This window comes from Lissotriton vulgaris, unplaced genomic scaffold (genome assembly GCF_964263255.1).
Source record: "Lissotriton vulgaris unplaced genomic scaffold, aLisVul1.2 SCAFFOLD_2339, whole genome shotgun sequence".
Taxonomy (NCBI): domain Eukaryota; kingdom Metazoa; phylum Chordata; class Amphibia; order Caudata; family Salamandridae; genus Lissotriton; species Lissotriton vulgaris.
In genome coordinates this window covers 112,670-139,916 of record NW_028241512.1, presented here as the reverse complement: position 1 = coordinate 139,916, position 27,247 = coordinate 112,670, and the positions used below count along the sequence as shown (strand labels likewise).

The 27,247-nt window shown below is 48.0% G+C and overlaps 1 protein-coding gene across 2 annotated transcripts in view; it reads right to left on the bottom strand.

Moving 5' to 3' along the window:
* Positions 1-27,247, bottom strand: part of TUFT1 (tuftelin 1) — a 63,316-nt gene that overhangs the window by 23,425 nt on the left and 12,644 nt on the right. The window contains exons 2-4 of one of the 2 annotated variants that reach the window (XM_086948105.1): positions 7,213-7,287; positions 4,048-4,155; positions 1,972-2,058 (exon numbers count right to left, since the gene is read on the bottom strand). In XM_086948105.1, the coding sequence (XP_086804231.1) occupies positions 1,972-2,058; positions 4,048-4,155; positions 7,213-7,287 (270 nt within the window). The remainder of the gene's footprint in view (positions 1-1,971; positions 2,059-4,047; positions 4,156-7,212; positions 7,288-27,247) is intronic. The other variant, XM_086948106.1, reaches the window with a different exon arrangement.

Below are 27,247 nucleotides of genomic sequence, written 5' to 3'. Positions count from 1 at the left end.
CCGGAATTCCCAAGATCCACCTAGCACCTCTTAAATCTGTGCTTCACCTTGCAGCTAGGCTTACTACAGACTGCAAGCGATTCGACCACATCTCCCCTGCCCTTAAAACCCTTAAATGGCTCCCCATTGAAGGTAGGTCCACTTACAAAACAGCCTGTATTACTCACAAAATTCTCCATCAGAACACACCGACCAACCTCGCTAACAAACTCACTAAAGTCGGTTGCTTCCGTTCCCTGAGAAGTACTAACACCCTCCTTCTTATCACCCCCCCCTTCTAAAAAAGAAAACCACCCAGTCACAATCCTTTTCCGGCAACGCGCCTTGCATTTGGAAAGCCCTTCCAACTGACCTTCGCTGCAACCCCTCCTACTCTAGCTTCAAAAAAGAACTAAAACTAAATCTCCTCAATAAATACTGGGGACCCTAATCCCCATCTGTTCTTTCCCACTGGCCACATCTGTCCCTTACTCGCCCTTCCTCCAAGTCACGTCCCCCTCCCTGTTTACCACCTTCACTGCTCCCTACACCCACCTTCCCCTGTCCACCCTCAGCCCTCATCCCCTCCAACCCCCTCCACTTCTGCCACTCCCGCTCGCTTCCTTACCAACCTAACAGACCACTAACCTCCCTATCCTGACTGTGCAATTTTCCGGCTCGGTTTTCAATTTGTGCCTTATGATATTTTTGATTATCGTATCTTCCACATTTTGGTGCGCTTATTTCCCATATTTATTATTGTGAAATCTGTCAGGCGGTGACTTTTTATGTTGTTTATATACATTGATGCTATGTATGTCCCCTGTATTATTGGCCTTCCTGTCTCAAAAATGTAAAGCGCTCCGATACCCCTGGGTCCAGCCAGCGCTGTATAAAAACCTCTAAAATAAAATCAATAAAATAAATAAAATAACGTAACATAATAGCACAATGATCAGTGGGCAGGTACCACACAGGAGTACTGCTGCTTTCGGATGCCTCAATAGCCCCCTCATCATGGACCACTCCTTGGACGTCTTTTAGTCCCACAAAGTCTGCATGGTCAGTATTGACTAAGCGGTCACCCGTCTGACCAATCCCCGAATCTTATACATTCAGCACTTCTTCACACCATCTGCAATATACACTTAGTTGCAGACGCTGGTTCTACATTCAAAAACAAGCCGATGCCGGTGATAGCTGTTCGTAAAGATATATTTAAGTTTTCTTTCGCTGGAATAATTATCATATCTACGCAGCGCCCAATACCTCCTAGTGGAAGTAGACTGGGTTGTGGGTTTTTTCTTTTTCAAAGTTTATATACAGCAAAGACCTCACTAGGACAACTATCCCATTTATTTGCAATGACTCCTGGACAGAGCTGAGCGGTCTAACATCAACAACTCCTCAGTGGTTTCCTGAAGGCTGGCAGACGTAATGGTTAGTCGAGTTCTTCATTAAGTTAGTCTCATATTGCTGGGGCTAGGTTCTCCTCATATACTACTGAGCGAGAAGATCAGTGTACCCTGGTCAGAGGCAAGCACAATCAATAGAAAGGATTTCAAAACAAGTCTCATACCAAGGTCTTGCCTTCTTTATTCCAAAGGCAGCAAAATGCATCCGGTATTAAGAGGCACAGGACATCTTTTGGTAAAAAAAAAAAGCTATCACGGTACTAAAACAGTAAAGACACGTCAAATAATGTGAACAATTTCAATCACACACATTTTTGAAAAAACACGTTTTGATGGCAAAATGTGCTGGGCAGGTCATACTGTGGAATGTAAAAGCTAACCGTATTTTTACTACGCCAACCATGCTTTTACTTTGGGGGACACCACATTCCACACTCATGAGACCAGCAAATTTAAGAACCTGTTGTACAATGCCCAACAAATCCATAGTGCACGAGTGATAGTCAAAGACATGAGGAAACATACTCCGATTATGCCTGCAGGAGATGTCAGCAACAGTATGTGAAAGTATATTCACCTCTTGGATGTAACGAACCTCATTCTTCAGCTGGCTCACATTCCACTCATGGTTCGCTTTGTCCTGAGCCTTCGCCTTGAGGTACACCTGAAAGAAAGGCCGGCAACTGATTTAGAAAGCTATCTCAGTACAGGAGAATGGCAATACCAAAGGGAAGCAATGAAACAAACTTGCTATTCTTGAAATGTACAGAATGACCAAACTTCATCCCACACTCCAGTCAAGCCAAGTGACTCCGGGCAGCTGCTCACCAGCACTGCAAGAAACGCAGCCACAATCAGAGCGATGGATCAAATAGTTCTCCTCCATCACCCATCCAGCTCTAGAGAGGGTGGATAATTCCATAGGTGCCAGTGCAGTTACCACAGCAACTGAATCTACTCAGAGGTGGAGTCCGAGATGTACAGAACCACTTTTCACCCTGCAAGACACTGGGGCACATATACCCACTTACCTGTCCACATAACCCACTAAGAGCTTCCTCTTGAATAACCACCCCACAGCAAATCCAGACCAGTCACCGGGGCACAAATAACACACTCTTACAGGAATACAGAAAGACCTGGAACAACCTCCCCACCCATCTACGACAGACTCAGGACCTGCTCACCTTCAGGAGGCTCCTCAAGACCTGGCTCTTCGATCAGTAGCAGTAGCAGCACCCCCCCCCCCCCCCCCCCCTCCCCGCAGCACCTAGAGACCCTCGCGGGTAAGTAGTGCGCTTTACAAATTCTCTGATTGATTGAAAGACATTCAGTATCTTTTGTTGCAACGTGGACGGTGGCAAAGGTACTGTATGTAATCAATTTCTATTCTCACTTCTAAAATTGGGTGAAGTGGTCTTGCTGTTCTTGCTCCAAGAGTCTGTAGCGCAAGGGGTGCTATTTCATGCGGTTCATTCAGCACTGTTCAAGTTCCTTCTCGGCACCATGCCATGTCCGGCTCAGCTCAAAGACTATTCACATGTATGTTTTTCAAATATAGCATCCCATTTGTTACCACTAGTTTCCTACTTTTATCACAACCACCCCACCCACCCTTGCACACGGCACTCACTCAACCAATTTCTGCCCTGTTCTTTAGTGGAGTTTACGTTCCAACTCTGGCTTGAGTGAGCCTCACTCTAGCTTCCCTCAATGTATTAAACCCAACCCACACCAGTAAAGAGCAGGTCTCTGAAAGGAACGTTAACAGCTCATGAGCCACAGGCTTACCCTACTGTTCTCTTAGCAGGGCACCAGCACTGGAAATCAAGGAGAAAGGGACGGATTGTTTGCAGAAGTTCCAACGCAAACTCATATTGGATGGTAGTCAACATTGCAGTTTCTGCTGGCAATACCAGCCCATTTTCGACCCCTCCCACACATCAACCCCCCGCCCACCGGAGCAGTCCAGTCAGATTAAAGGCATTGCACGAGTACATCAACAGCCTGATACCACTCTATTTTAGAGAATTCTGGTGCCAACTAGTTCATCGGTCTATAAATCCTACGGATTCACATGTGGGGGGTTACTAATGAATGTCCGCTATGGTCTCAGGGGCACTGCCAGAGAAGCAGACACCAGTCAGAACAGGCTTTCGGCTCAGAGACCATGGTCAAATAGTCCACAATGTTGGAAGCGAGACTGGAGCTCCAGAGGAGATGTTTAGCAAGACTTAGGAAAGGTCCAATACTACTTCTTCCCACTTGTGCAAACTAGCTACACAGCCAGTTTTTACACACACTACAATTCTGGCAGGTAGCGGATTTCCAAGTGCCATAGGGTCATACAGAGAGAGGAACGGAGGTGTAGCTGTTCGATGGGGCATAAACACTGCACCCACCCTTTTCTGCTAACAAAAGTGCCCTGAAATGTGGGCATATTCTATCACTAGCTCTTCAGACTCCTGACCATATAACCATTGACAGAATAGATAATCAAGATGGCTCACTGCCTAAGCTGTGAATTTGCATATTAAAGGGTCTAACTACTGGCCACGAGTCATGAAGCAAACAAACACATCATGCAAAAGTAGAACATAAAAGATAAATAAATGAGTCCATTTAAAATATAAATATATATTGTAGCACTCACTTTAATGATCTCCTCGTCCCCATCTGTGGACTTGACAAGCTCGGAATCAAGGGACTGTCCGTAATTCACTGGCTTGGAGGAGACCACAGCAAAGGCTCTTCCCACCGGCTGAGAACAAAAAAAATGCATAAGAAAGTAGCTTCTTCAGAAAGAGTTTCCCCAAGTACAGAAACGCCATTGTAAAGCAATTTTTCAGTTACACAACTAGAATCTCATGTTACAGCAATTCAATTACATTATTCATTCATCCTCCTCACTTGCTGAGTTTAGTATACAATAACGTCACAACCCCTGTTTTACAACACCTCTTTACCTCTTGTTCACTTCCGAGCTAGGTCAAGGAGGAAAAGAAAGGGGGAGGGAGGGAAAAAATGTGTCATTCAATATGTTGCCCGTTTCCCTGATGGCCACGCCTCATTGTATCCACGGGTATTCAAAGATCCGCAAATTCTTCAACACGTATGCAATAATCCCGGAAAATGCTTTAGTGGGTGTTTTTTTTTTTTTTTTAAATCACTCCAACAAAAAACCTTCAATTGAATGTGCATAAGAAGCAGTGCTGTGGTATAAAAATCAGATGCTACCAGTAATACACAATACAATATTTTTACTCCCATCGTGAGAGGATTTCTCCAAAGCAATGGAGTCTACTTTTCCAAATAATGATGATCCATTTCACATCTCAGAATGCGCTGTCTGACATGCGGAAAATAAATAAACAAGTATTTTTATGTCCCAAAGAGTTACAGATAAGGGTATCCCTAAGACTCCTGTCATAAGAGATGTGCTTTGCATGTTTTATGGCAAACAGTTCAGAAAAGCTGATGGGTGGAAAAGTAAATAAATACAAAAATAAAAAAAAGCTGAAAATCGGTAAGTATGGGCCAAAATGTTTTATAAGTGGCTGTGAAAACAAACTAATGACTCTGGTTACGTGAGCCACATGTTGGAAGTTCGCAGTAAGAAGGAAATTGCAGAGATGTAACATTCTCCTGTGTGGATACCAATACCAATAAGGCAGTGACTGAGAATACTTCACTCACAAGGTTTCCTTACTTCAAGCCAAGGTTAGCAAAACTGGGGTTCTAGAGGTGAAAATATGGAGGCAGGGGACGGCAACGGGCACGCCGCATCTATGGAGGTCGTGCCAGTCCCCCGCAGAGGCAGCAGGGAGTCGGGGTGCACCGCGCACAAGAGTGACGCAGTACTCGCCTCCCCTTCGAATTGGCAGTTCGGCGAGCGGCCCGGAAGCGGTTGGAATCGCTTCCGAGTCGCTCGTTGGAGTAACGTCGGGAATGCCGGTTAGAACCGGCGCCAAGGGACAATAAAAGGCCGGGGAGCAGCGAGGACGTCCACTTTCCTCGCTGCGCCCACAGCCGACCTCAGTTCAAGACAGGACCTCGCAGGGAGGTCCCGTCAGATTCACCCACCCACCATCCCCTAAAGCAGAAGTTGTTGAGTAATGTTATGTGGTGTTCTTTTATATCAGATAATATTTTTCATTTACAGGTTTTTCATTGTATTAATTGTAGAAGTTAAATTTGTCGTATTTATAGATGCTATTTCTTGGTCAGCGGTAAGGTCATGATTGGCAAGCTTAAATTTAAGGTCCTTAGTGGGCGGCACCATTGTAAAATGGGAACGCCCAAGGGGGAGGGACAGATGGTCTCTCAGAACTCCAGGGGCAGTTACAGCCGGTAGGCTGGGAGGGTGTGGGGGAGGGGAGTTACGCTTTCCAGTAGGCTGGTTGGCAACCCCGCACAAGGGCGCAAGTAAACTGCGCATAACTGCATGGGCCCCTTATGGAGATTATCTTCTGGGCGTAGGGGGTGCTCGGGGGGGGGGGGGCGGCGGAGGGTTCCTCCTGGTTAACAGGGTCCCCTGCGGAAGGGCACTCCAGTAGGAGTTTTGGGCATAGCTTGATCAGGATCTGGGGCCAGTCAATGACCTTGCCGTAGGCTCAAACAGTGATATGCAGACAAATAATGTTATTGTTGTTGAATGTTTAGCTTAGGATAGGAATGTCTATGTATTAGAAAACATGTTAAGGTTGGCCAATAAGACATACTGTACCCATCACCGTAACAGACTTGACTTTGTGTATTGTGTATATAATGTAAATATATTACTGTTTGAGTATTGTTTGTAATAAATACGGCCAGGGTTTACGACACAATCCAAATCTTGGTGTTAATGAACTGGTTTGCCACCTTGGGGAGGATGGGCGGTGAGGAACTTGAGCACCGGGAAATGGAGCCAACATTAAAGGGTGTGAGTTAAGGGAGGAGGGGGACTCGCCCGTACCTGGCCATACAAACCAGTGCCATTCTCTATGACAACACATTTGCAACACAGAACAAAAGGCCATGGTGGTTTGTGGGACGTGCAGTATGAGTTAAACCTAGGTACATGAATTACTTCTGCTATACTGCACACTGAAGCTGCTGGTGTTATGCTATGAGCTCATTTAACTCTTTGTAAAGTGCTGTCTTAAGGCTGGGCGAACAGATATCTGACCCATGGGAGGCCATGAAGGAAAGACCCTAGGAGTGCCAGGAAAGAAGACGACGGCTGGTTTGAAGTTTGTAGACCAAATAATAGACAAGTCAAGTATCCTGTAGGAGGGCGGAGTGGAGTGGGGGTGCAGGGAGAGGGGGTAGAGGTTGACGGGGAGTGCATGGGGAGGGAGAGGAGGGGTGAAAGAAGAGAGGGAGCATGGAGGGAGGGGGAGTGAAGGTGGAAGGAGAGAGGGGTGGAGGTGGGAAGGGGAGGTGGAGAGGGAGAGTGGGAGGAGTGGGGGGCGGGAGTGTAGATAGGAGAGTGTGGAAGGGTGTGGAAGTGGAGAGAGGGAGATGAGGTGGAGAGTATAGAGAGGGGGGGCGCAGGTGGAGAGAGGGTGTGGAGGTGAGGGACGGAAGTGGGGTGTGGGGGCAGGCAGAATGAAAAAACTTTTTGCAGGGTAGAAACCTGTACCGGCACTGTTCACAAGTCCTGTGCATACACACAGCCCTGTTTCTTGTTAGCTTTGCTATATCCGGAGAACTGCGTTCCCTTCTCTGTGGCCACTCAATGTATGGTCAAGGAACAGCAGCAGTCTCCATTCCCGCCGGGCCTGCACTTAGCAGGGCCCCACATCCGAACCCCTCCTCTGCATGCGGGTCTTACCTTCTGCTTGAGGGGGTCACCTCGGTCTCCGGCGGGGCCATTCTGCAGCGTCAGGCGGATCGTCTTCACGTGCTCCTGAGGAGGCAAAGAGAGCGAAATCAGAGACGAGGCGCGGGGAAGGAAGTGCAAGCACATCACAGGGGGGGGGCGACCTCCCAGATACACACTGCCGAGCTCAGACACCGAGGGCGGTGATGGGGGCCTCCATTCATTCATTTCACACACATCACACCCCTGGAAGGCAGCAGGTCACACTTCAGATATAGCCATGAAGTCAGCGCACCCGCAGGAATGAAACTGAAAAACACCACAACACTGACAGCTCCAGAACATACTGAGCGTGGAAGAGCGCCAAGAAGGGGCTGCATCTCACACAGCCTGAAAGCACCGCCGCCCTCCCCATCCATCCATCCATTCGGGGTGCAGCATCAGCGCCCACAAGGCCTCATCGTTTACAGATCTTGGCCCTTAGAAGCCACTGGAACTTTTGATTTCAGAAAGCACCCCCATTAAAACTATTGTAATGCAATATTCCAGGTAAAAAGAATCAAACTCCTCCCTCCAGTACCGGTAACGACCACTTCACATCACAACAGCGGTATGAAGCACTTTATGAATGCAAAGATAAAACAATATATAATACTTTCCAATCTTGCGGGCCTGGAGCAAGGGTGCATGGTAAAGAAAGTGCTGACCACCGACTAAGAGTGATAGAAAAAATGAAATAAAAGACTGTCACACATGGTTGTGTAGCATCATTGCCTGTGGCTGCTGGAATGGGGAAGCGCTTCACTGTACAGAGCACAAGAACAGTACCACGACGACCCCACGAAATACCAGCGGAAAGGCCAAACTGAACTCAGAAAAACAAAAAAAGTGAGGCGTGGAATGTCTGAATTATTCTCGGCCACTGGCAATTATTAAGGGCACATTCCAGTTAACAGCAGTGCAGGTGGGGCAGTTCCTATGGAGCAGAACTAAGGCCCATTTGAAGGCACAATGGGTGAAATTCTGTGGACTGGAAAGTGGTCCTGGGCGATCGCCACTGGCAGGGATTAAATCAAGCATTCCTTAAACCGCTTTGTTGCTTGTTCCTAATTTCACTCAGGGCAACAAGTCAACTATGCACAAGAATGCGGAAGGAGGACTCGGGGCGCTGGCCCAGTCACACCACAACACCCCATCTGCGCGGGTGGCCCCTGCCTTAAACATCAGCGCTCTCTTTCAGGGATCATGCTAGGACGGAATTGAGGTTTCTGCCCTCAACTGTCCCGTTGGAGCCATTTTTGCGAGTAAACTCAGTGTTGTCAAATCCTGCGCTTCCTGCCCCAGCTTCGCCCTAATTTTGGCTGAATTGCTTCTTGCTCTGCATTTGAACCCTAACAAGCATTTGCCTCCTACTCACTCAATTTGCATTTTTTAAGCTCAATCATGTCCCCCTTACCAGTCAGACTACCCACACGTATGTCCCGAGAGGACTCCTGAAACTGCTTTAAAAAAACTACTTTAACGTCAGGAAGTCATTTTGTGCCACATGTAGAACTTCTTGAGAATCAAAAACAAGAGGACAACAGAAAACTGCAGGCCCCGATGGCAGGATAATAGTCAACACCTCCCTCGCTTGGCCTGGCTGCAGATCTGTCAAAGAGATATTATTTTAGGCTTTGGAGAAGGATTTTTCGAATGCTGCTTTCATTAAAAGCATAGCACAGGGATTAGCCAGTAGGGAGCCCTAGTAGGGTGCCTGGGGTTGATTTGGTGGGAGAGCAAAAAGCTGCAGAAGAGATTTGAGCCACTGGATGTCTTCAAAGGAGTGGCATCAGATGGAGCCACACGGACCAAAGATTTAGCACTTCATATGGTCTGTGTGCCAAGGTGGCTTCCCTTCAAGACAACGGAAACCCAAAGACGTAGGCAGCAGTAGAGCACAATAGGAGGGTTGGAGACAGGGGGCGAGTAGAGAAAGCTCGCTGTAGTGAAAAGCAATCTCTACAAAGTCCTAAAAGCGGAAACTACTGGAAGTGTTGCAGCGAGAAACCAGAAAAGTGGGAGATTCAGGACACAGGCAACAAACCTGAGAGTAAACATGGCTCACAGTCCTAGATTTAATTCAAAGGACACCTCTCAGAACACAGTGACCTGATTATATTGAAAGATAAATATTTACGCTGAAATTTCTACTTTTAAAGCCAAAAAGCCAACAGTGACTGAACAGCACTCCTTTCAGAAGTACACAGTATCGGGCACTTTATATAAAGCATGCGTCAGATGACACTAAACAGAACAAGGGAGGATATTGCACGTACGTTTGTACAAAGTTCATATCAACAGTACAGTAAGCAACTGCAGCAAAAACAAGATGGCGAAGTCCAAAGTTCAAACTGACAAATACCACTGAACATACTTTAATGGGCAGAGGGAAGGCACTTCCATCACCCCACATCCCTCCGCAACACATACCTGGGCTAATGTGATATTTGGTAATAGCATTAAATGGCAAGGTTAGTCAGCAGAGCATGCGCCAAAACTCAGGGGCATTTAAGACCAATCTAAGATCATGGCAAGTTGTTCGCCCCAAAAAGTAAAGCTTCAAGGCCAGCAAGGAATCCAGCACAGACAACTTGTGGGCATATTAAGGACATATCCATGCAGGAACCAATGCACCATTTCTAAGCCCCAGAAAGTAAGGTCATCACCATGAAGTACAACTGCAAGAGGTTATTTGGCAGGAATTTTGGGACAAAAGTGGTCTACCAGCGGTCATGACGAGGGTCTGTGTTGAAACCATTAAATCAGGAACTGCAATCATCTGATGAAATAGGTTAGCTTCAGGGACTTTAATTCTCTTTGCTTGACCCCTACATTCAGTCGAAACTGAACCCAAACGCGAGATCTCTCTGAACCGTGACAGACATTTACAGGATTCCTTCCACTTCATTGAAATTTAGAATAACGCAAGGAACACATCATCCCTGGGAATTCGGGTCTCTCCTGGTCTCAAGTGATAACCAGTGGGTTTCACCTCTTCAAAGGGTAACATCGATTGAACGACTTGTGGAAGTGAATGTCAATATTCGCTCAATCACAGTTCCAGCTACAAACGGAATCTGCTTTGTAGAACTGCATTTACACAACAAGTTTGAACCAGTAAAAAAAAAAAAAAATGTGTATCCAGGGAGGGGCGGCCGGGAGCTATAGCATTACATTTTTGAAAATAAGTTATCATAGCTTGGAACACACCCAAACCACTGGAAAAATATCTAACAGAAACAGAGAAACAAAGAAAAGCACTTATAGAAGGAAAAATCAAAGTAGATTTTATTTTTGAATTGTGCCATTAATTCAGTTTTCCAACCACAACCACTTATTATGTACATACTGAATACGTGCTTCAAGCCACTGGGTAACCACCACCAGCAGATGAAGCGCCAGGGGCCACTTTGAAGGACTTAAGCTGACATTTTAATTTTTTTTTAAACATAATTAGCATTTTTGTAATTAACATTAATTGGTACAGAACAGCAATATTCTGTGGTGCAGATATGGCGTGCCATCTTATTATACATACATTGCATATTAGACACTTCTCAATATAAATGTGTTTCGTATTTTATACACATCAATGACCAGGAGTTATATTACATATCACAGCTTCTTCTTTTAGGTTCATTATTCACTAACATCTGATAAGGATTCCTCTGGTGGGGCCTCACAGATATTACCACGGAAGGCATTCCAGCCGCCCCATATCAGAATCCATTTTTTGGGACCACCCCTGTAATGTATACCGATTTCTCCATTATCATTACATTGTCCATGTCAAGACACCATTGATGATGGTTCGTAGCCTGTCGTGCCCCCCACTGCTGAGCTATATTACGCTTTGCTAGTATCATACCCAGTGTCACCCAGTTCTGGGTCATGTGGTTGAGATCTGTGGGCTCCCAAATGTTGAGCAGACACCTCTTTGGTTCCAACAGAACCTCAACACCTGTGACCTGCAATATTGTCTGCATTATTGCCGCCCAGTAAGACGTGATTTCTGGGCATTGCAAAATCGTATGAAAGAATGAACCTAACGAACCACAGAGTCTCAGGCAGTCCGGTGTGTCCGCCCTACCTATTTTGTATACAAGTGTTAGTTTGTAATCGGTGCGGTGTCGAATTTTCGACTGTATCAATTAAAATTTGGAAGATATCGCTAGTTCTTTTGGGGATGAAAGAGCCTCCTGCCAATCTGCCTCGTCTAACTCACCCAGCTCTGTTTCCCATTTTTCTTTAAGGGCCGTCATTGGGTCCGGTTGGTTATTTATTATTTTCCTGTACGTTTGGGATATAGCTTTTTTATGCAGAGGATCCGTTGGGAGTCTATCCTCCAGTGGTGATGACTGGGAGCTGAGTGCCCGGCGAGATTGCTCCCATTAGTGCCTGCCTAATCTGTATGTAATGGAAGGCTTCTGTTTGTGCTAGTTCGTAAGTGGCCTGCAGCTGTGCAAATGGGACTACCTCACCTTTTTTCCACACGTCTCCCACCTTTGAGATTCCTATTAAATCCCATTGTTGAAATCCTTTAATGTTGAGTAGTTTACCTAGCCACTTGGTGTCCCACAGGGGCGTGGCCAGCGTTATTACCCCAGCCCAGCGCCCGCTGTGCCTCAAACCAGACTGACGGTATGTGCCGTTGGACCAGTGAAAGCTGTTTTTTTGGATTTGTTATATAATGCTCCCATTATCCCCTCCACTTCCAGGAGATGCCTATCAATGCGGTAGGCTGGGTCGTCTTGGGACGCATGTAGCCATTGATTTACGACCCAGAGCTGTGATGCCTAGTAATATATGTTAGGAAGGGCAATGCTGCCGTCATACTATTTCCTTACAAGCTTTAAGTTGACATTTCTATACCATTAGTTTACAGCCAACACTCCCTCTCTACCCAACTCCAAAAAAAAGGCATAGATGAAAACACTATTAGCCTTTGGAGGCGATTAAAAATGGACTCATCATACGAGTAACGTACCACAGTGGATAAAATAGGAGGGAGTAGTTGATCAGAAAACGGTCAAAACAATATAAAACATTAAAAAGGGGCAGTGACAACAGGATTCCCACCACGAGCTCCTCCAAAAGCAGTCATTCGAAAGGAGGCTTATATAAGGAAAGCGCCGGGTACCTTTAAATCCTAATCTGCTGGGTGCGGTCAAGTTAGTAGGTGCAGCCAGCAGTGTTGGACTGGCTTATCAGACACTCGGACCCTTTCAAGCAGGCCCATCAGGCGGTGCCAGAGTGTAAGACGTGATTGGGAGATGAAAAAAAAAAAAACACTTTGCCGGTTTCAAGCCAGCCCATCTGCCAGCGCCTTAGTGTCCGGTAGGCCGGTCATTCACTAGGGAGCACATTTTAAACTGCCCATCAGATCTGCCACAAGTTGTGCAATAATTCTCTAACATTACTAGAAAGCTAAAGGGCAACCAAGGGGAAGAGGGATCTGGCCACAACAATACAAATAAACAAAAAAGTCGAAGACTAAAGTAAGAATGTATTGTATGTAGTGGAACTTCCTGCTAGTCCAGGCTAATTTCATGCACTTCGCACACAAACGGCTCCTTTTAAGTCACACCATGCAAAGAAGTTTTGTTGCAGCAAAAATCAAAAGAATCAGCAAAGAGCAATTGTGAACGTAGGCATGGTTTATCCCAGTTGCATTTCTCTCTTGACGTTGTAGCTGGTAAGACTCCAGTCAGAATCTACTTTCCCAAGACTACAGAGGTGAATGAAATCCGGCCATTTTATTTGGGATGCCAGTCCTGGAAATGAAACTACTATTTCACGGATTAAGAGAGCATCTAAACTGGGCGTTCCAGTGCTGAGCGCACACCCATGGACTGACAACAGCTCTCAAACACAAACTCATGATATAAAAAAGTGCCTCAAAGCCTAGATCGAGTACCATCATGTTGAGGTGGGCTACAAGTACAGTGCTTTAAATGGGCCTGTGCTGTCGGGTACAGAGTACCTGCACTTCCTATTTTGAGAGGGAGAGCACCTGTACTTCTCAGCAGAGGCACAATGCTCTTAAGTGGAGAGTACCGGCACCTCTCAGAAGCAAGAAGGCCCTCTGGTACAAGGTACCTGCTCTATTTTTCCATTCTGTACACTGAGCATGTGAGCGACGGGACGTCAGAGCTACATACAACAAAGAAAACAAAAGTGCAATGTAATACAAGACCAAAAAAAAACAAATAACTTGACAATTCGTGCATAGGAAGGTATCACAGCACAGATCCATGTGTCCAGTCTCAATGACAATTATTATGGCCACACCAGTGTAAGAAAATTACGGGTGGTGGGGGTCTCTTCTCAATGCCCTGGTGACATCACGGATAGACTACTGTAACAGTCTGTATGCTGGAACCAATAAAGGGGTCACTCATAGACTCCAGATGGTGCAACACGCAGCAGCCAGGTTGGTGCTGAAATGGCCGAAAAGATAGTCTGCAACGGAGGCACTAAAAATCTTGCATTGGCTTCCAATAATAAAAAGGGTGCTTTTTAAGATACTGATCATTACATTTAGAGCAATCCATTCCTCAGGGCCAACATATCTACGGAAAAAGTTCTCTAGGTACCATCCAACACGAACTCTGCGCTCCTCAAATGCCAATTTGTTGGTTGTCCCAGGTTTTAGACCAGGGGTCTCCAACCGGTCGATCGCGAGCTACCGGTAGCTCACATAACCACAGTGAGTAGCTCGCGCATTGCATCTAAATTATGTAGCCTTTTATCGTCCTTTATTATTATTAGGCCTTTTTTCACAGCCGGTGTCTGCCCTCACCAAACCCAACTGCTCAGATTGGCCTCACTGAGCTTAGCTGGGGAGGAGCAGGCCAAAGATGATGACGCGTTTCCTGAACTCCACGCCACCTGCCTTTCACTGCCTGGCACCGCGCTTTTGAACATGCAGGACGTGAGCCAGAGCGAAGCAGCGGGTGATCCTGAGCAGAGCAGCAGGTGGGCTGGAGTGGAGCGGCGGGTCCTTGGAAAGCCTGCTAGCATGCAGGTGGTGCAAGCAGTATTGAACCCACGCCACCCGATGGCACATTATATCGGTAAGCACTGGCCTGGCCAAGTATGCTCTGTTCTCCAGACGGTCTGTGTTTATTGAAATATTATTGAGCGTTGATTTTATTCCTTGTTTATGTTATGTGGGATGTACAGTTGGTTAACTTCAATATTTTTAAGGTACTTCTGAAAACGTTGTGTGTGTCTGCCCGGGCTGACACAGCTTCGCGGCTGGCGGCGTCTAATTGCAGCCGCACCCGAGAACTTCACACGTCTATTAAGGCCATTAACTTGTAAATGAGGCTTTTATTATAGTACTATTGCTCCCGGTCCGGCAACAAATAACTCGCAAGCTCTGGATTTCTTTCCTCCCCCCGCCCATCTCGCTTGGCCTTTTCGTAAAATCAATAAGAGGTGCTAGCTTTATAGTGCCTGGGTCGTCGTTTCTTTACAGTGCTACTTTTAAGCAGTTCCTCACCATTTTGCACATGGACACTACTGTGACATACCCTCGCTTGTCTTCACCAATTTTAGGGTCGTAGGTGCATCAGGGCCATTGCTGAACATTGATTTGAGTGGGAATGTGGCCACACAGTTCATTTTTGGTTCTAGGTCTCATTGTAGGAGACACAGGCTCAAACTACCTGGTATTTTAATTGTACAGAACACACCCAAAAGTACTGGCATCATCCTCCAGATTACCTATAATGAAGTTAGGCTGCATTCTTTATTATACATTTGTTGAAGTCGTTCTGTACTGTAAACGTGCTGCAGTCGCTGGTATGCCACGGGCACTTGATGGACTGGGTCTTGTTGTTTATAGCCAAGTCTGAGCCCCCCATGTCCCATCTGCGCCCGAACTATGAATGCTAAATATATTGTGCTAACTACATTTCGGGTAGTTTATGAGTGAAAGGGGCCCAAAAGATGCCTTTAATTTAGCAACAATGCCTGACAGTTTGGGAACATCCAAAATGATGACTAACAGTCAAAATCGAAAATGTTTTTTTTCCCACTTTCCAGCTCTGGGCTGTATATCAGCAGAAGCAGGGTGTTGCCAAGTTTCACTTTCCTTTACGGAAGGTACACCATAAAGAAAACTTTCACTCTTCAGCGCAGCTTTGAATTTCTGAACCGGTTTTAACTCTTTCTTCATTGACAGCATATGCACAGCATATGCACGTTCGGCCAAATTCCAAATGTGTTTAATATTCACGGATAGTTATGTGTGTTTTCAATATTTAGCACAGCAGTAGGTCACTAACATTGCTGCAAATAATCTCTGTGCCACCATCCCATTTCTAACATGTGATGTTCTTTTTCAATCTATTAAAAGAAACATTTTTATTGATGTTGCATGAAATATAACACATTTCTATGCAAATGCTCTGTAATAGACTCGCACATCAGCCACATTCGAAATAAATGTAAGGAAAATGGTATTTAAATCAAACTGTTTCAAAAAGATTAAAGATCATTCGGGCAAGGCTCTCTGCAGAACAGAGCTGGTTCTATCGGGGTGCCTGAATGGGTGGGGCTCTGGGCCAGAGCCCATTTTGCCCATTCCTAATACCTCTTTGATCCCATTGCTTGTGGCAATTAACAGCAACACTACAGCAGCTTCTGTGGGTAGCAGAGTTACGGATCATGGACAAATCTGGAGTATTCTAGTTAAATCCTCAGTTTGTGAAGCGGAAAACAAGTGTGCACATTGAAGCTAGACTTCAATAATTCACATTTAGTAAGGAATATATGTTGAGGTTTAACTTTTGCAGTGTGTGAATAATTTAGTGATAAAAGCAGGTCACATGCTTCTATCCTGCAGTATTTCATTACACTTTCAAGAAATGCTTCTAAGCAAGACACGCTTTTGCTTCAGGTAGCTGGTAGCACAACCTTCAGCTGTCTCTAGCTTCAGAAGAGGGAGAGTGGCCCCTTTTATTCAAAGCACAGTATGGGCTCGGAAGAAATTAGGCTTAAAGTCAATGAAACTGGGCGTGGAAGGGTCTCTCGAAAAAATGCGCGAGTTGCCCGACCTTCAGTAGCTCACGACGATTTTCACTGCTCAGAAGTAGCTCTCACTACACGAAAGGTTGGAGACCCCTGTTTTAGACTCAGGACACGAGGGGGCAAGTCATTGTCAGTGTTGGGCTCGAAAGCATGGAACACTCTCCCATCTCATCTAAGGGCCCTAGAGAGAGAGAAACAGAATTCCGAAAATAATTAAAAACCTGGATTTTTAAGCTACAGGATACCACTGTTAGAGCATTAGTGTAATAATTGGATTGGCAAAAACTAAGCAGCTAGACCATACTACATCTCTTGGTCACTTATGGGCGCCTAGATGCTCCTTGGAGCGATAGTTCATTTGTACCGCGCAACTATCACATCACATCACATGCATAATACAGACCCTTGCTTAACAAACAACCCCAACCAGTGAATCCAATTTAACTAATCGGAAGAGAGCATGCTCTGTACAGCGGAGAGTGCGGCACGGCTTTAAAGAGCGCTTTCGAAAGCATCTTGGTTCACTGATGTTAAAAAACATGAGCAGCCACGATTTAAAAAACGTTAGAAGAATTTAATAAAATTGTACCTGCGTCAGCTTAGGTGTGCCTTCTAATTAAATTGTGCCGGAGGAAATCAAGGCGGGGATTGAGCCTAGTGTATTAAGACATGGAAAGGATGAACGGTCTGGCGCACTTAGCATAAAAACAATTAAATGAAATTCATAAATTAACCTAATTCACTGATAACTATTCAGGGCACATTCCATTCCATCATTGTCATCTTATTTATTCTGTTCTAGCCAGCACCCAGCTGCATTCGAGTCAGTCTTGACCACTTCCTAAAAGGGCCAGTACAGCCTGAACTGCTAGGATACAAGCGCCCTGAATGGTAGAAAGTTACCCCACATGCGTTTCAGCTTCATCAGCGAGGTACAGTTGGGGTTACAATGCCACAGCCATCTCGGGTACAAATTGGGTTACGCCCAAATCATTTGGGGCGACTAAGGCCGCAGGAGCATTATGGATGGAATGACAATCAATCTGAACCTGTGGTAATTATCTCAGGGCATTCTCCACTGTTTTAGCCCATGGTCATGTGAGACCGTGACCAACCACAATAAAACCAGCGTTAGCCACTACAGGATTGGGCATAGTTTCAGGAGCACAACCAACATTTAAATGACTGAATAGAGTAAAAAAAATCCACACTTTAATGATAGTACACCATCTTGATACACCAAACACAAAAAGTTGGAAAACACACACAAAAAAAAAAAAAAATTGGCATCCACTACAGATTTGCCAAGCTCATATAAACTCATAAAATAAAAAAAGTCTGCCCTGTTCTTCATGAGAGTTATCACGCTGGAATCATCTCTTGGCTTTTTAGGCCTGGCTTGACAGCGCAGCACTTTATAAAAATTAACTTGCATAGAGAAGTATTCTGATCCACACACAGGTAGATGACTCTTATACCAAATAGCCAATGGCGCAAGGTACCATTTCATCGTCCAGGAAGTGCTTCCATTGGAAAGTACGCCATATCATCAGGCAGTTTGTCACTTCTAATTCTTCATATTTTTTATGGGCTCTAAACAGAAAGCACTTTTTTTCACTTTTACGCAATCATTGGCAAAGCCAATAGGGCAGTCTTTTAGTGTGCTAAAACGCATTTGTGCTTGCATTGTACACAAACGGCATAAGTGGATTGAGGCACCCTATTTGAGATAAAACCAAGGAAGCCTTTCAAAGTGGCAAATTCTAAGAGGTATATACAGGCCAAGAGAACAGCACAGTTGGCTACAGTATGCATTTCAGTATGGAGATGCCAAAATGTGCAGAATACAAGGCCTCCCAGGTGCAGTCACTCATCACTACAATGGGTGAGACAGCATGGGAAGCTGGGGTGCCACCACACTGGTTTTCAGGAGTAGTCTCCTCCTAGAGACTCCAGTGGGGACCTCAGTGTCAAACACTGAAACCATCAAGGGGATCATGAACTTCAAAACGGAGGAGATATTAATGTACTGAGTAAATTGGGCCCTTGTCTAATATAATGCTCAGCCCAGTAACTGAGCAGCGTCCCTGCAAGTCATTTGAACAGCTGAAAGATGGTTGATCAGAAGTCAGATTTACAGCTACACCACAGTTACACCTTGCTCTCAGGCCAGAGTGTGGGAATATGAAAAACGTAGACACCCTGTAAACAGCATATCACCAACTTTCGACAACACGAGTGGTGGGGGTCAACTCAGTGTAGCTTTTCCTGGAATTACTACACACCCATCTAAAATTCCAGCTAAATGTGGGAGCATCAGAAGATAACAGCACTGAAGAGGTGGATGAAGGCCAACACCTTCAAGAACTATTGCTTCAGAGATTCAAACTCCAATATCTTATCTTTATATGTATTTATCACTTAGGGCACAACTAAATTACAGGACGGGCGAGTACTGGGGATGCTGTAAGGGGAATAAGAGAAAACAACCTGGAGAAGTCCACAAATACTTGTGCCGTAGAAAGAAGCATCATAGCTCACCGGCATTGCTTCAGTGTGTGTCAGATCAGATTTATATAGAGCTATAATGCCATCACTTTAGATTTACGGTGCTGTTAGTTCCTCAGAAAACATACCAATAAAGCCCATATCAACAGATCAGAGAAAAAAACACTTTCTTCACAGCCCATAGACAAGGATTCAAGCTCTGACTCCCCAAGCAGTGAACAGAAGATTCCCGGGTACGGAAATGGCGATGCTATAAAAGATGATGCCGTTAGATAATGTCAAAACTATCTGGAATGGGTTTACAGAGAAAATTGTTCATTAACAAGACATATACAATGATTAACTTTGGAAACTTTGAACCAAGAAGCAAGCTCGGAAAAGCCTCACAAAGCACAGCAATGAGAGCTTCATATGGTTGCAACACAGCGACACATCACTAAGGAATAAAATGGTAAGCAGGGTGGACTATGGGAGGCAGGCAAACAGCAAGGGAAAATGTAAGGCTGTAACTCTCTGGTGATGTGGTCGATTACGGAAATTCCCAGTTTAATGTTGATCTCACCATGCGAGAAGTTTTATTTTAAATTTATACTGAACTAAAATAAAAAAAATAAAAAGTAAAATAAATTCCACAAACAAAACTGCTATAAAAAAAGAGCGCCATCTATACATTTTACCCTATCATCTGTCCTTATCCTTTTAATTGGCATGAAAGACAAACCAGTTAAATTTTAGGATACAAGATGACTATAACCCCAGTGTGTGAAAGGAACTCTCAGCTGGTTCGCTGAAGTTAGCACAACAACAACAACAGCAGCGTTTTTGGGCTATGTCTGCATACAATTGCTTCAAAACACACAACTCTTTCTTGTCCTCCGAAAACATTAAATCAGCGTCACTGTACCTGAATGAGGACACTGACTATTGGTAAGAATTTGTTGAGCCCCCATGCTGTATTAGAGGCATGGTCAGTTTAAACAACTTCCATCCGTGTCTAGTGCAACACTCGTACCTTTCTGCAACACAGCAGCCTCGTCATAGGCTGAGCCACTATTTAAGTTCTGTACAACACTGACGTTGCATCAACCATGTTGTACAAATACAATTACGTTGGCGGGAGCCCATCCTTTACAGCATTGCTTTACATGGGAAACTGTTTGCAGGAAGTCTTCATCTGCAACATAGGTCCTGGGCACATTTGGCTTTTTATCACAGAGTGTACCAATAGTGCTCAGTCAATAATGCAGCACACAGATGTCCAACTTGATGAGCACGGCCCGCCCTAAGAGCTTAACCAGGGGTCTGTGTGCAGCGCGCATTGTGGAGTCTACACTCATCTCACGAGACACGTCAACCCAATGAGATCAGGGATGAATGAAATATTGTATCCTTCACAGGAGGGTGTTCTTCTACGCGCATTTTTCTTAAAATAAAAAATAATTAAAAAGACGACCGCTCGTTTCAGTTTTGATAAACAGAAACACCACACAAGTAATTAATTCACGGTCATGAGAGAAGGGGTACCACATTGCACTGTCGTTCTATTTCCATTCAACTTCATACCTTGACCAGGTGCTTCAGAAAGAAGTGTCTGACAAGTGGCCTGTAAGAATGGGGGTTTAATTTCCTATGTGCTCTTAGTACGTTTTGTCGGGTTGCCTTGGTGTGAACTGAATGATGTAGAAGCTTCTCATCAGTAAACACAAGAAGGGGCGTGGCTTGGACGCCGATCGGGATGGCGGCGTGAGCTCGCAGCTCCGCGCGGAATCCCGCTAATTCTCCTGTTTTCGGAACTCTAGGCGACCCGAAGACGATGCTCCTGCCCTCTGAAGTGTAAGGGGACAGCTGGGCACAATCGGAGAGTCGCTGGGGGACTGCTGGCCCCGGGAAGACCGAGTAAAAGAGGCGGCCGAGGTGTTGCCGAGGGCGCGAAGAAAATGGCGGCGAGGAGGTCGGACGGCTCCGAACTTCAGCCCTGAGCCAAGTTGTCGCCGATTGGCAAGAGATCCTGTAATCGGCTGATCGGGGCACTAGGATAGGCGGTGCTGTGTCCTGAGACCAGGGGACGTTGGCCGGATTCACCCAGAAGCTTGGGGACCTTCGTTGGCCACCGCCACAGGACCCATCTTGCCCCCTCAGGCCGCCGAGGGGGGCGACGGAACGGAGCTAGTCTAACTGGCCGTTGCTCCTGAGAGCGTTGGAAGGGACATTGCACTGCCCGGTGCCCGGAGACTGGCACGGAACTACGGGCGCCAACGCAAACCGGGTTTCTGGACCTGTGACGCAGCACCCGATAATGGCGGCGATCGGAGGGCCGATGGTCGAAGGACGCCCTGAGGGGGACTTGGCGACATCTACTCAGCTGAGCGAGAGCCCTTCCCCGGAGCTTGATCAAGAACAGCGGCTGAACCGGCGTCTGGATGCCATACTCGAGGCGATTACCTCAACTAAAGAGGCATTGCACCAAGACATTGCCCAGGTGGCCACGGGCCTGGGGCTGCTGCGCGCGGATCACGCGAAGCTGGCGGACAGGGTCAAGGACCATGACCAACTGTTGCTGGACCTGAAGCCATCGGTGGTGACCGCGGAGCACAGAATCACGGACATCTTGGCCCGACTGGACACGCTGGAGCGGAGGGCGGAGGATGCCGAAGGCCGCAATAGACGGAACAACGTGCGGGTCGTAGGCCTGCCGGAACGGATTGAGGGGGAGGATGCGGTGGCATATATGGAGAACTGGTTCCGCACTGTGGTAGCGCCGGAGGGGCTTACTCCTTTTTTCACTCTGGAGCGAGCTCACCGGGTACCTGCACGCCCGCCAGGGCTTGGCCGCCCCCCCCCCGACCGATGGTGGTGCGGCTCCTCCACTACAAGGACCGGGACCTTCTCATCCAGCGGGCCAGGATGTCGGGCCCATATGAGGTGGAGAACAGTAAGGTTACGATCTTCCCGGACTACACTCAAACGGTCCAGAAGAACAGGGCATCGTTCCTAGCAGTGAAAAAGGAGCTCAGGGAGGAAGGCATCCAGTACTCCTTGCTCTACCCGGCTAAGCTGCGGATCATTATGGATGGCTCCACGCACTTTTTTCAGACCCCGGATGAAGTTTGGCAATGGCTGGAATCGTATAGAGCGGGGACGGACAGATCGCACAAAAGTAGGCGAGACCAACCCAAGCAGCCCCGGGTGAGGCAATCACAACGCATCAGATCCCGCAACAGGCGCCAGCGGGAGAAACGGGAGGCTCAAATGGCGGCGGAGAAGAGGGATGCGCTCGCAGCGACGGCGGCCATTACGGGGTCGCAACAGAACAGTGAACGGGCAGAGACGGACTCGGGAGGGGAAGGCAGCAGGACGGGAGAGGAACTCTCAGAAGCGGAAAGTTCGAAGGGACCGATAGTGACCCCACAGACATCGGATGGTATTTTTTGCGGCTGAGGTTGAATTGGGACTATATCTGGACTTCATGGTAGGGTGGTATCCTGATGATGGGGGACGGGATGCCGGGTGGGGGAGTTGACTGCATCAGAGGGGATGAAGGTGCGGGGCGCGGGCTCCGCTTGCTGGGGTCGGCGGTGACTCACCCCCCTTGGGCCCTTAAGGCCGACTGTGGTGGAGACCACAGGGTAAGAGTGCGAGAAGTTGGTTCAAGGTTTGGATGGGGGCGGCCATTGGGTTCGTATGCTCTGTCCTGGGGAGTGGGGTTTGGGAAGTTTTTCTGTTTTGGGTGTGTTCTGGGGGGGCAACTGCATTGGGGGGGCAATGATCCTTTGTTCTCTGATTCGGACTGTGCGAAGTTGGAATGGGGACATTACCTAATTTGAAATGCCTGACGTGGAATGTCCGGGGGCTACGAACTATGATGAAACGTCACAAAGTCCATGCATATCTAGTACGTAGGGGTGTTCAGATTGCTATGCTCCAGGAGACTCATCTCACCAAAAAAGAGTGCACTGCCTTGCAGAAAAGATGGCGGGGCCAGGTGTTTGGCACCACTTATTCAGCCTATGCCAGGGGGGTGCTGATCTGGATGAGGGCGGGGAAACCCTTTCAAGTGCTGAATCTAGTAGTGGATCCGGATGGCCGGTATGTGGCGGTGGAGGGGAGGTTGTATGGAAGGGACGTGGTTCTCTGCTGTATATATGCACCGAACACAGAACAAGCTCGATACTTTGATAGCCTCTCGGGGACCTTGGCCTCTTTCCTGGCGGGCCCAATAGTGTTAGGGGGGGACTTTAATTCGATCACGGATGTGGCTCTAGATAGGTCCCATCCCCCCCTGGTGGATTCCCCGGTGCGCAGGCTGGCCGCGCATAGGAAAGATTGGCAGGATAGATGGGGGTTGCTGGATGTCTGGAGGGAGCGGCACAGGGGAGCCAGGGATTATTCCTTTTACTCTGCCCTCCATGACCTGCATGTCAGGATAGATTCGGTGCTCTGCGGTGGTTCCCTAGCCCCGTTGATTTCCCATGCAGAGTACCTGGCTAGGACTATCTCTGATCATAACCCCCTATTGGTACACATCCAGTGGCAGAGAGAGCGCTCAGTGATACCAACATGGCGGCTTCGGCCGGAAACGCTTGAGGATTCTGTGTTCGGTGACGTGGTTCGGCAAGGCATTGATAGCTATTTCGGAGTGAATGAGGGCACGGCCACGAGCAGGTCCATTGAATGGGATGCAATGAAAGTGGTGGTGAGAGGGGTGTGTTTGGGTAGGTTCTCGAATGTTCGCGCGACTGTGTTGAACGACCTCATGAAAGTGGAAGAAACTTTGAGGGACTTGGAGCGCCGTAGGCCGGCTAGGCCGGATCTACAGGCCCAGTTATTGGAAGCGAAGGAAGTGGTTGCCACCGAGGTGGAACGTTTAAGGTGTTATGACTACAGGCAGTATATCATCAGGGCACATGCAGAAAGGGACAAGGTGGGTACCCTCTTGGCCAGACTAGCTAACCCGGAACTTAGGGGCTGCCCGATCCTCAGCATTAATAATGCGCAGGGGGAAATGGTGTACTCCCAGGCAGCGGTATTGGAACGTTTTAGGGGGTATTATGAGGAATTGTACCAGAGTCAGCTGGGAGTGGGGGGTCAGGACATTGCGGAATATCTGGGGGAGAGGCAGCTTCCGGTCCTGGACGAGGAGGACGCGAAGGAGCTGGGTAGCCCGATCACGCTCACAGAAATACGGGTGGCCATCAAACATATGGCCCGCAACAAGACACCCGGGGTGGACGGCCTGCCGATTGAATTTTATCAACGGTATGTGGACAGCTTGGCTCCCAGGCTGCTAGTGGTGTATACGGAAGCCTTTGAGGCTGGGGCGTTGCCCGGGTCCATGCGGGAGGCCTTGATTGTGCCGCTCCTAAAGCCTGGCCGGGATGCCGCGGATGTGAGGTCTTATCGCCCGCTGTCCATGCTGACGGTAGACTATAAGATTCTGAGCCGAATCCTAGCCACCAGGTTAGCCCCACATATGACGGGCCTGGTTCACAGGGACCAAGCTGGGTTTATCCCCACGAGGAGCACGGCGCTGAATATTCGCCGCCTGACGGGAATAATGGATGCCATCTTGGACGGCGAGGGAGCTCCGGCGGTCCTGTCCGTGGACATCGAGAAGGCCTTTGATAGTTTGGAATGGTCTTTCCTGGATGGAGTATTAGAGAGGTTTGGCATGGGCGAAGGATTCCGCAGGTGGACGAGGGTCTTATATACCTCGGCAACGGCGAGAGTGCGGTTGGGTGGTCTGGTATCTGCGGCGTACCCGGTGGGCAGGGGCACACGACAGGGATGTTCTCTCTCCCCCCTATTGTTTGCTCTAGCGATGGAACCCTTGGCGGTCCATGCGAGGTCAGGTGACAAGTACATGGGGGTAGCCAGCGGCGGGCACTGGCATTATATATCATATGCAGATGACTTGCTCCTATACCTAGCTGACACCTCGGGGGCATTGGTCGGAGCGATGGATCTGTTGGCTGAGTTTGGCCGGCTATCGGGCCTTAAGGTCAATTGGGCAAAGACTTGTGTGTTCCCGCTGCGAGCGGGCTCACCGCTCCCCGACAGCGATTTGGGCATGATATGGGAACCCTCTTGCTTCACCTATCTAGGTGTTCGCATCTACCACGCGACGGCGGATTTACTGGAGGGCAACATTGGTTGCTGTGTCCGGGCATTGAGGGGCAGCATGTCTTTCTGGTCGACCCTCCCGCTGACGGTTCTGGGTAGGATTGCACTTTTGAAAATGGTGGCGCTCCCCCGCTTCCTCTATTACTTTCGAACGCTGCCTGTTTGGATTCCCCAAGGAGTCTTTAGAGACCTGCGGTCAATGATTATTGGCTTCCTATGGGGGCATGGCCGCCGTAGAGTGGCCCTGAGCACGCTACTTCGCCCCAAGCTAGAAGGGGGCATGGCTGTGCCAGACTTCGAGCTGTACTACCTTGCGGCGCAGCTACAGGTCCTTACTCAGAACGTAGCTAGGGTGTTTCGGGGTCCAGAGGAGGACCGAGATCGGGGGATACAGCGACACGTGCTGTCTTACATCATCATGCAACAGAGGCTAGAGTTGCGGGCCCTCTCCATGGAGGAGCGGACGCTCCGGCTGTGCTGGCAGAGGAGCCTTCGGAGAGCGAAGGCGTCGCGGCCTTATGCACCGGAGATTCCGATCGGAATGCTGACGGCTTTGCCGCACGGGGGGAATTGGTCCCCGTTGTTGGATTGGGAAGAGGCGGGACTGCAGGTGGTAGGCGACTTGTACGTGGACGGGGCTTTGGCGCCGTTCGAAGCGCTCCGGGACCAGCTTGGGCTGCCTGATGGGGGGTTCCTCCTACACGCGGCGGTGGTGGCTGCCATACAGAAGCACTGGAAAGGGGGGCTCATGGAACCAACAACGACCATGGCGTGCCAGTATGTGGTGATGGCGGCAGGTACGTTCAAAGCTGTGACGTGCCTCCATAATAGGATGCTGAACGAGGGACTGGAACCGCTCCAAGGGCTCAAGGCTAAATGGGAGGAGAGCGTGGGCCGGCCTATACCGGACACGGCGTGGGGCCATATCCTGCAGCGCACGTGGAAGGGCACGAGAAACGCGCGCTTTCAGCAAGTGCATTTCTATGTGCTTCATAGGGCCTATTTAACTCCTGAGAAATTACAGCGGTACTTTCATGTGCCGGAGGCCCGATGCCCACGGTGTTCATCTTTGGGCGCGGACATGGACCATTTGTTCTGGGGGTGCTCGCAACTGGGGACCTACTGGGCGGAAGTAGGGGAACTCCTGAACGAAGTAACTGACAGGGAGGTGGAATTCGATATGGCGGCGTGCTTGCTGCTCTGGTTCCCGCATACTAAACACACCAAGGTGACAAGCAAATTCATTGACCTGGGTCTAATACTGGCGCAGAGGGAAATATTGTGGCATTGGAAGTCCAGGGGGGGACCCTCACTTCGTAGATGGAAGAATGAATTGCTGCGGTGGTCTGACTGCGAGAGTGTGCTCCGGATGAAGCAGGCTGTTAAGATGGGGAACGAGAAGGCACTGGATGCGGCGCGTGCATGGGAGTTAGTGGTACAAGCGTTGCGTGATTCTTTGGTAGAGGATGAGGATGGTGAAAACTAGGCCGGTGGACACCGCGGGGCGAACACAAAAATATTGCACCACGCACTGTAGTGGATCCATCCAATTCGACAGGACGGGGCATACACCTTAGCAGTTGCCGGGGGAGGGGGGCTTTGGGGGGGTTGGTTAATGGGAGTTTGGGGTGGGCCGGAAGCCGCTAGATGGAGGCCCAATAGGGCACCTTGGACCTACTAGGATGGTGGGTGTGGTGTGGAACATGGAATGGCTGGGGAGGGTGGTCAGGTGTGACGACTCAGAGCCTAGGGCAGGTCCCGATAAGGGTGACACCGCTGGTCCTCACTGGGATGGCTGACGGGAGTGATGTGGGTGGGGGGTAAAAGCAGATACGCAAAACGATATTTCACCATTGTCCCTGCGGGACGTGCACCGTGATGTTTTCCTATTGAACGAAGTAATATGCCGCCCGGCCTCCGGGATGCGGGCTGAATGGCTGTGTACGATTTGGATTTCTTAATGGATGGGGGGATATCACGAGTGAACTGGCGGATTGATTGTATCCTGTGGTTTATAACTCTGCAATAAAAATATATTTAAAAAAAAAAAAAAATCAGTAAACACAAGAAAGGTGCTGATAGTGGAATAGACTTGATTACATATTTAAATGAATAAAATGCATATTTTATAATGTGAGCATGCAAAACGTCTGAATATCCCGTCTGCACAACCACACTCCCTACAGCTCTGTCATAGAATTCAAACACACCACATCAAAGACCAAGGCGTACTTTAGTAGTACATTTCAAAACAATTGTCCCAAATGTCGCTGTAGGCTACAAGACAGGACATTTACACCACTGCTCTGAGATTAGGCAACACTTTAAAAAAAAAGGG